This window comes from Terrapene carolina, unplaced genomic scaffold, assembly GCF_002925995.2.
Source record: "Terrapene carolina triunguis isolate 2854851 unplaced genomic scaffold, T_m_triunguis-2.0 Scaffold84, whole genome shotgun sequence".
In the NCBI taxonomy this organism is placed as follows: domain Eukaryota; kingdom Metazoa; phylum Chordata; order Testudines; family Emydidae; genus Terrapene; species Terrapene triunguis.
The window spans coordinates 33,184,771-33,195,337 of NW_020664435.1; the positions used below are offsets into that span (position 1 = coordinate 33,184,771).

At 43.4% G+C, this 10,567-nt stretch overlaps 1 protein-coding gene across 1 annotated transcript in view; it reads right to left on the reverse strand.

Annotated features, from left to right (window-relative positions):
• Nucleotides 1-2,640: 2,640 nt before the first annotated feature.
• CFAP69 (cilia and flagella associated protein 69) overlaps nucleotides 2,641-10,567 on the reverse strand; it is a 45,954-nt gene continuing 38,027 nt past the window's right edge. The window contains exons 22-23 of the mRNA XM_026649336.1: nucleotides 6,911-7,015; nucleotides 2,641-2,985 (exon numbers count right to left, since the gene is read on the reverse strand). Coding sequence (XP_026505121.1) covers nucleotides 2,809-2,985; nucleotides 6,911-7,015 — 282 coding nt within the window. The 3' untranslated portion in view covers nucleotides 2,641-2,808. The remainder of the gene's footprint in view (nucleotides 2,986-6,910; nucleotides 7,016-10,567) is intronic.

Here is a 10,567-nt window from a genome sequence, read left to right on the forward strand (position 1 = left end):
AAGGTGAACTTTGAGGCAGAAATCCCTGTTTTTTTTGTCATGGTGGGAAGGAGGCACAAATAGGGCATTTGTCCCTCACACAGCCCCCAGTGAGGCAAATCAAGCAGCTGTTGTGCCTATCTGCAACAGGGAACACTATCTTTCACATTGCACATAGCTTGAAATCTGGGGATTTTTTTCATAAAAAAATCCACAGGGTACCTATATTATAACTATACTACACTAAATATTGCTATCTATAACTATGTAGACTAGAGGAATTTTGCAACAGGCTCGCCATGCTTAATATCCACTGTGACATTGCATGAAAGCTAGATTTCCCCCCCTCAATAATTAGTGCATTTGCACAGAAAAAGGCTAGAAAAGTATTTGTTAAATTAAAAAATATTCAAATTATGTCTCATTCTTTTTTTGGTGCCTTATTTTGTTTTCATGTGTCGTCATTTCTTATTTTTATTATCGCATGGGTCCTCAAAAGCTGGAAGTGACCCAGGCCTCTCTGGACCTCTGGGAGGGCCTGGCTGCATGTGCTACCTAGTGGTATTGCTGGTAAAACTCTTGGGCCCACACACAGGTGTATATGTGCACAATCACTCAAAGAGAGCAACTAATAAGAGCTTCTGTAGGTAATTCCTACAGTAGCAATACAGCAGGGCATTTGCAATACAGGCACAATGGAAGATGCAACTGGGTAGGGTCTTATGTTTCAAAAAAAAAAAAAAAAGTCGGTGAGATGGCTGTGTGCATTAACATAACTTTTGCCCAGCTAACTAGTGGGAGTTGAGAATGGTACATGTATCTTAAACATATATCTATTTTGAAAAATTGGCAGGTGCTCAGCAGCTAGCAGTGATGAGTGCCATAGGCAAATAATAAATTTCAAATGCAACCTTAATTCTTCTATACAAGTATTTATTTAAAAAAGAAAAATGGAGTATGCTTTTCTGTTAACCCAGCACTTGGATTTCGACTCACATATCATGCCATTCTGTGAGTCAGCATCATGCATGAAGAGTCATGAAATTACAGTAATATGAATTGATTGAACAGGGCATTTACTGACATGCAAGGTGTTAAGCGGATAGTCTATTGAAAGGGTAACCTCATTGTTAAATTAACACCACAGACACCAGAGGTAGTCAATTATGTTTTGTCAAGGTCCAAATTTCTTGACTGAGGTATAGTTAAGGTCCAGATGCCAGAGAAACACTTTTGACACTGCAGTAATAATTATAACAATAAGTAAAGAGCTTTCACAGTCTATTCAAAAGCATCTGGCAGTCTGGATTTGGCCTATGGTCTGCCTATTGACTATGCCTGATGTACATAGTCTTTATTAACTTCTCAATGACAGTATGTCAGAAATGGCAGAGCTGCTTACATTTATATATAGTTCCTTTATAAATTCCACAAACAAAGATTAAAATACTTGTCACCCTTGCATACAGAAAGCAAAGAAATGCTTCTTTAATAAAGCATGGCTAAATTTTCTGCAGGGGGAATTTGGAAAAAAAAAATCTTATAAACATAAACTAAACAAGCCAGATGTAGGTTAAACACCAACAACCAGCAAGGAGCCAGACCCTCAGGTGCGGTAAATTGACATGGTTCAACTGAAATAATCTTCACTAAAATTATAGATAGCTTTCATGCCTTACAAAGTAACATTTTGGGCCCATGCTTACTGCCCCTCCATATGAGAAACTGTGACTGACTTCAAGGGAAGGTGGAGAGGTCTTAGAGGATTAATTACAATTAATGGTGTTGTGTACATGATTTTGTCATTTTTTCCTTTGCAGTCTTCTTTATATAGAATTAAAGTAGGATATTTCAACAAATGTCTGTCTTCATTTTTGCCTACAGCACCCTATAAATTCTTTCCATTCAAAACACAACCACTGGATTGTGAAGAAAAGCACAAACAGAAAAAACCCTCTTCCTAGGAATTACAAAGGGACTAATTTGTGGTTAAGTTCTAGAGAAGTAAACACGTTTTTTTTCTAATTTCCTTTACCCCTTTACACAGTGAATGTTTGTATTTCCCCTGTGGGTGGGAAAGACAGACACTATACACAGTTAAAGCAATTTATGCTGCAGTGTTGTGATAGCTACAAATTGCAAGGTCAATCAGTGGCACAGGAGACCTGGATGTGTAAGGGGTTAGGGCCCCAAAACACTGGCTTTTGCTCAGGTCACCTCATATGCTGCCTCTGAGCTGTTTCCACTTCATATAAAAAGGACTGTGGCTCATGCAGGGGACCAGTGGGGCTAGGGAGGTCTCTCCAAAGAGGCTCGGGTGGGACTGGCACAGTTCTCTGCCAAGAGGGAATTTGGGCAATTGTCTGGGAAGGAACTGATGGAATAAGACCAGTGGAGGCCTGAAAAATCTAGGGAGAGCAGGATATTCTAGAGTATCTTCACTTGCATGAGAGAGTTAGTGGGCCACTCTGCACCTGGAAGCTGACAACTGGTTTCTGAAGTTTGTGTACTTTATGGTACCAACAGGGGAAACTTAGGCATATCCAGCCAGCTATTGAGTCAGGGTAAACTGAGCCTAGCACAGCTGGCTTCAATGATCAGAATCAATGAACCTCTGGAACACATACTGCATGGAATTCTTTATTCATGAACATTGGGATGTTCATTTTTTGTAAAGCAAAAATATATTTTCATCTATAATAATTAATATCAAGATCTTCTATATATTTAGCCAAAGAAATACAAATAGATTATATTTTACAAAATGATGTTTGGAAATATATTAACTAAAAAATACAAAGCACTGTCTGAAACAGTACAGGACAATGTTTACTTTACAGATACTGAATCTTTCTTGAATGGGTCCAACACTTTAACTCCTTTGATCTTTTTTAAGGCTCCTCCACGAACAGAGAGCTTTCTAAGAGCAAGGTCTGTGTCAGCCAGAGGCCCTCCAGTTAATTCAGAAGGTGTACTTTCTACAGTTACCAAGCGACCAGATGCAATCTAGAAAACAAAACAAATGGCTTGACATTCATATTAGTCTTTAAAATGAAATGAGAGTTAAATCACAGGCCCTGTCTTTTGAAAATGCTACTCAGAAGCTGGAGATGCATTATGAAGGTTTCCTACCTCCTCTCAAAATACTCTTTAAACAATATACATCATTATTCTATCAATAATGTAGGTTGAACAGCTTCTTGATGCACTATGCTGTTCAGCCTTTATGTCTGATCTTTAGCATGTAAGAAAAGAAAATCAAGTTCTCATAAGAAGAATAAGATGTGCAATGTATTCTGCTATTTGGATTTGCTGTGTTGCAAGTATTTTAGTGAAGAAGTAAACATGTGGATTGTAATTTATTGATCAACTGGCTTCCTTAGGCTGGTTTATAAAAGAGGGTGAGAGCAGTATTTCCATTGTTTATAGTCGAAGATAATTCTGTAACTGATTCCCAGAATCCCTAGTTATATATGTTAGTGCATCATATCACCCCACAAACTCTCTCCACCAGGCTTGATTATGCCTTGAGAATAAGGAAATAAGGAGACTAGAACCTGTTTCTCTGATACTCTTCTAACCGCTCTCATCTATTGCCTTCAGAAACATTAGACATTCAATGTTTTGTAATGGATCCCTGGTGGGGGTGGGGGGGGGAGGGAGAGGGAGAGGGAGGATGGGATAAGAGTTTGATGTGGAGTGGCTTCTAGATGAGATTTGTTTTGATCTTTAGGTCTTCTAGAGACCCACAGTTTTTCCATTATACTAGCCATCTTTAAACTGAACAGGTTAAAGCACTGGAATGGCAAATCCTCTATCCTGGACTGGAGACCTCAGGGGAAAGCTCAGAAGTCTTAGGTCTGAATGGCAGATACTAACTGTAGTCTCCACCAAACAAACCAACAACATATGGAGCTCTTTAGACCATATTTGGCCTTCTACAACAATCATCCTAGATTCCTCCCTCCTCACATACTGAGAACATTCTAGTGGAAGGATTTGGGTGCAGAGAGACTCTTGTTCCACAAATACCATCTGTAGATTGCCAGCAATGTGTGTAATTTGTAATTCTCATGTGCGGTGTTGCCGATGAATATGACGTTCTACTGCTAAATTTATTTTCTTTTTGTAGCATGGACTCATCTCTCCTTGATTTTTTTGCAGATGCTGGAACAACAATTCAAGGCAACATGTCTAAGAAATTTAATAAGATCCACATTAAAAGAACTTGCTACATCTTCTCTGCTCAACAGGACCCCACAGGTATAGAAGCAGACAGAAGTAAGTCAGAAGCCCTGAGCTGCCTTCATGAAGCACTGACTGGAATGGTGATTTTCTTCTTTTCATCTCAACTTCAAAATGTTAGATAGCAAGTCTTTTCCTGGACTGTCAAGATTTCAAGACACAGAGACTTTGTCATGCTCCCAAGAAGATCCTGAAAACATCTGAAATCTTCTGAGGAAGAGGTAGTTGTACACACACACTCATATAAGATAATAAAGAGAAGGGAAAAGACTGGATTAAACTTGAACTTTCTTTTTCCAAAGACTTTGTCTTCAGCCACATCAGATGGGACATCTGTGAAGGAATGGATAACTGGAAAGGAAGTCCTTACTGAAGTCATTAAGAGCTGCACAGGTCTTCCCGGTGACAGAGACACAAGGTCCTGGTTTCTCCAAATTTTTCATAGAAGTCCTCCTGTGATATCAAGATACAGACACCACAAGGGGAGTACAGGGGGTCTGAATGCCAAAGACTAAGCAAGTGAATCAACTGGTTGTATACAATGTTATGGATTCTGCCACTGCCTGACCTCCTACCTTGGGTGCCTTAATGATATGCTGCTATAGCTCAGAGCCCTGACACCAGTAACCAACCTACAAACATAAAGGTCTCACTGTGGATTCCACCAGCCTAGTTACTCTTTGCAGGGTGATCCCAAAAGTCCTACCAGTTCCAAGTCTCCCCAAAACAGTCTACCATGCATTTTTATCTACCAGGTGCTCAGACTTTTCCCCTCTGGTTCCTCACCCCTGAAATAGTGAAACTTGCCCCCAGTTATCAGTTCACTTTGGCACATACACTCCACACAGTTTGCACAACAGATACCTGCTTGGTTTAAAAGTAAACCCCCAGATAGAAAAAAAAAAAATCAGATTCAAAGATGAAATAGGAAGAAAAAGAAAACACATACAAGTTACACAGAAAACAAACAAAGACGCAACTTCAGCCTTTACATTTCCATATTAGCTAAATTCCATTTTCTAATATAAGTTACCTATTGCCTCTGAACAGTTTCTCAGCATACCCTCTGTCACAGAGAGAATTGAGCCTTCCACAGACCACACTCTGCCTACAGGCTGGCCCTGAGTTTGTGGATGTCCTTCACTTCAAATCCCTTCCTTTGTAAGGGTTTGCAGTTTTTTCCCCTCTCTCTCAGGTTATGGGGATTCATGACAGGGGAAATGACCCACCGATGCAGGTGCACTGCTGTAGAGCGTCTGGCAAAGACGCTCTATGCCAACTGGAGACAGCTCTCCTGTCAGCATAAGAAAACCACCTCCGTGAGAGGCAGTAGCTATGTCAGCAGAGAAGCTCTCCTGATGACATAGCACTGTCCACACTGGCACTTAGGTCAGAGTAACTTGGGTCACTAAGGGGGATGACTTATTCACACCCCTGAGTGACATATACCGACATAAGTGGTAGTGTGTATGTAACCCACACACCTTTTGGGTGTGGTGTTCTGTCCCATCTAGTGGCACTGAGACCACTTAAGAGAGAGAGAAAATGAGTCTGCTCTACAGCCTTAGCTACCAGCCAGTTGGCTTTTAGCTCATGCGGTAAAGGCTAATGCACTAAGCTCCAAATGTCCCCGGTTCTATCCTGCTCGCCGATGACCGGGGTCTGTCAGCATTACATTAGAAGTCCTTAGTTTTCCAAGTCTGGGGTTTTCTTTTCCGTTTCAAGTTGTTTCAGTGTTTTCCCATTTCCCAATGATTTTTTTCTAACTGGGCAATGGATGGGTACTTGAAGTTAGTTTTGTGTAAAATAACTGGCTTGGCAGGAGCTGCCATCCCCTCCTCCTTGCTATAACGTGTACTTGAAATTGTAGTACTGGACATGAACATACTATTGTATATACACATCAATACAAAGATTCATAGCCACAGTTTTTATACATATCTCAATGACCATCAAGTTCAGAACATTGCAAGCAGTCATAAAAGGTTTTACTTGGCATATTTTTATGCACAATAACATGGTATACAATCAGTTGATTCAAGTGCTTATTCTTTGGAGTTCAAAACCCCTATTCTCCCCTTGGGGTGTCTGGACCCTGATTGACCCATAAATGGTAGAGCCTACATGCCTGAATTTCTTTACAATAGCTTCAGATCACAGAGACCTTCTCTGACCAATTTCAATTCCCTGATGCCTGTGGATGTGTTACAGTGGTAGAAGTGGTGCTTACTAACTATGCTGGGTGGGGCTCTGTGCAGACATCTACCTAAAAGACAAGACTAACTTCCATCAAGAATGCTTTCAGGACTCTTTCATGATCTTTGCAGGCTCAAGGAGTAAAAGCCACACTGCTGGAAAAGGCCTTTGTGATAAAAACCCTTTTCTGAAGCATCAAACATGTGCATTCATAATAGACATCTTTCTGCTAAAAAAGGCACAGTACTTTAACCTCACATGCTTGGGTCTGGTCATCAAGGACATTTCTTAAAGCAACTTGGGAAAAGAGGGGATTGGACAAAAGATAGAATAGACTGAGATCAACTCATTTCTGTAATGGACAGGGAGCCTAACATTAAAAAACAACAAACAAAAACTAACTCACTCACTCTTGAGCCTAAACTACACTATTTTATTTCTATTAGCTTGTTATTGTGAGTTAAGCTGAATGCCTGGAAACTTTACTTACTGTCGTATTCAGGCCTTTAATTTCAGTTGAGTGGAGCGTTGCATTCTGTGGTCTTGACTTTGATCTAGAAGCGTCTATTGATTTTTCCTGAAGTCTTTTTGCTTTCTAAGGATATTTAGCAAAGTAAGAGTTATTTTTATGAGACTCAGCACCGCACCACATGCAACCAGACAGAGAACATGTAATTAGTATTATAAAATAAAACATGAAGGGTCATTTCTATTTACTTTTAACAAAAGTATGAATAATGAGAATGTAAAGTCTGTAATATGAGCTGATTCATCAAAATCTGTTGGAAAACAAAACAATTTGGTATTTCAGCCAGGAGATAAAAAAAAAAAAGACAGAACAGAGTAAGTGTAGCCCAGGGGTCGGCAACCTACGGCACACATGCCAAACACGGCACGCGAGCCGATTCTGAGTGGCACGCAGCTCCCTGCCGCGGTCCCGGCCCCCAGCCCCACTCAGCCCCCCCCCGCCCACCACTCTCCCCTGCGGGGGCAGGAGGCAGAAGCTTGGTTCTGCGGCAGCCAAGCTTCCCCCCTCCCTAGGGTGACCAGATCACAGGGATGAAATATCGGGACGCGGGAGGGGGGAGGGGGCCCAGAGCAAAAAAAAATGGCGGCGGAGCAAAAAAAAAAGAAGCAGTTTCGCAGGAGCGGGGGGCATTAGCAGGCCCCAGCCGTGCCGCCAGATTGTACACAGTTCCCCAGCCGCGCGCGCTGCAGAGCCGCAGCGGCGGCCGGTCTCCCGAGGGGCTCCCCGGGGCTCCAGGCTGGGCAGCGGGCAGGAGCCGGGGCTTTTCCCGGCCCCGCAGAGCCTCCCGCCCCCAGCCCGCCCTGGGCACATGTGGCACGTCCCGCCGCCGGCGGGGAGCTCCACGCCTCTCCCGCTCGGCTGCGCTCCAGCGGCTCCTTCCCGGCTGGGTGAGCTGCTGGAGCGCAGCCGAGTGGGAGAGACGCGGGGCTCCCCGGCAGCGGCAGGGAAGTTTATGGGTTCAGGGGACCCCGGCCGGCTCCTCGCCCCTGTCCGCCGGCCGCCCTGCCTGGGACAAGTCTCGCCCCCGCAGCCCCTCTCCGCCGTGTGTCTCCGGCGGCCCATGCCCCCGGTCCGCGCCGTCCACCCGGGCCAGAGCCAGCCCGGGCCATGCCCAGCTAGCCCCCGGCAGCCGCGGCAACTTTCCCTTCCCCTCCCGCGCTCCTGGTAGATGCCCGACCCTCCTCCCTCCATCCCCCCTCCACACATCCCTCCTCCCTCCATGGAGGAATCCAATGGGGGAAGGAGGGGGCGGAGTCGGGGTGGGGGGCGTGAGCACCGGAGAGGAGGGCAAATTTGCTTTTTTGTCCAGTGTCCCGACTGAATCCCGGTCGGGACGCGGGACAAAGAAGGAAATATCGGGACAGTCCCGATAAAAATCGGGATGTCTGGTCACCCTCCCCCTCCCCCGCTTCTTCCCACTGCGTGGTGCTTTCCTGCCCTGCCTCCTCTCCATCTGGGCCTTTATTTATAGCTCAGCCACTCAACTTCTGCTCTTGGACAATCTTTTATCCTCTCTATTCCTTAGTTTACACGTCTTTGAAAGGGAAATGATACTACAGACTACCTCAGAGATAGGGTTTTGTAAAAGTTAAGCATTAATACAGGCTGAGAAAAGGGTCAGAAGGGACATGACAGACCTAGAATTAGTAGTTGAGGGGAAGAAGAGGCAGGAATCTCATGAGAGCTGTGGTGTCCCAGACTGATCAATACCTTCCCAACATGCAAGTTTTTCTTTTGTTGTTTTGGATTTGCATGGTGGGCTGACATTCCCCAGAATAGGCTGACTTGCTGCAGAGCCAATATCTGACTGAACAGAATGATCCACCAGCTCAGGGGTTCCCAAACCTGGTTTGCGGCTTGTTCGCCCCTGGCGGGCCGCAAGACGCTTTGTTTACTTGAGCGTCCGCAGGTAAACAAAGCGCCTCATGGCCTGCCAGGGGCTTACCCTGAACAAGCCGCGAACCAAGTTTGGAAACCCCCACACTAGCTAATGAGCCTGGAGGTTTAAAAAAAACAAAACTCTCTTTATAGTCAACTTTTATTCTTCACTTAGTTTCAATTCATGACTGCAGGTTACACCTTGCCACACAGACCGAGAAGATCACAGCCTAGATCTCTGCTATATGCCTGTACTTGGTACACTTATACCAAGACCAGTTTTTAACTCGGGTGTCTCTTTTCAAGAATGAACAGATTTGGCTATAGACATATTTCATTGTCAATAATTTCCTTCAGTCCCCAAATTAGTCTGATTGTCCTACTTTGGATTCTACTCTGGATGTCCTTTTTGAAATGTAAATGCAAATACTGCACACAATAAAAGTGATCTTGGTATCAGAACAGATTAGCAAGCCTCAGGTTATCTTCAGATACTTGCTGTGGGAAAAACCAAGGGAGGGATTATCAAAAAAACACAATGATGGCCAAATTTTCAGTTTTAGCCTCTCTTTTTGGTATCTGCTTTTGCACGTGAGAATGATTGTACTTGCAGAGAGAGTGCTCATCTCCACTTTGTGACTGGAAATCGAGGAGCAGTCGGGTTACTAGTGACTGCATGGCTCTGACAAGAAGCCTTTGTCTTCAGTAAAGAACAGCATTTCTTTTATGTTTTATGAATAAAAATAATACACCCTAGCTATTATATACTTCTTATTAGTAGATCTCAAAAAGTTCTTCACAATCTTTAATGTATTCATCTTCACTACACCCCTAGGGATGTAATATTATCCCCATTTAACAGGCGGGGAATTCAGGTACAGACAGAATAAATGACTTGCCCATGGTCACACAATAAATCTGTAATGGAGCAGAGAACCAAACCTGGTCTCTCAAGTACTAGGGAAGTGTACTAACCACTGAGCCTTACTTACTATTAGAGCATTACTAAATCAGATTTGAGTCCAGCTGTAATTTCTATAGTAATATCCTGGTATTCAATACTGAATAAAACTGCTTGGAATTGTTCAATGATATAACAACATTGCCAATATAACGCCTCCCTCCCCCAAAAAATTCTTACCTTTAAAGCCTCATAATTTGACGTTCGAGTTAAGAAATTTTCCCAGGATTTATTTACCATTTCTCTCTGCTTATGGATAGCTTGAATCTACAATGTGACAAGAGATTTGAGGAGATGTAATACACACTGTATTTCCATTAACTGTATTGAATTCCTTGCTCCTGATACTAGCTATTCTTAATGTAGCACTTTTCCTTTGCCTGGAAGGATGAGAGGGATTAGTGCTTCTCTAGTACTGACTAGAGGAGACTGCTAGAGAATGTTGTGCTTTTCTCACTCCCAAATAAAGACCAGGCACATCACCACCACATCACCAGGCAAACCAGCTCTTCACTGCCCCTCAAGATGATGAAGGGGCCACAGAAGGCAGTACTGACAACTCTGTGATTGAGAAAGGAGAAATCCTTCATTCAATCCTGTCATAACTATAAAGGGAAGGGTAACAGCCCTCCTGTGTACAATACTATAAAATCCCTCCTGGCCAGAGACTCCAAAATCCTTTTACCTGTAAAGGGTTAAGAAGCTCAGCTAACCTGGCTGACACCTGACCCAAAGGACCAATAAAGGGGACAAGATACTTTCAAATCTTGGTGGGGGGG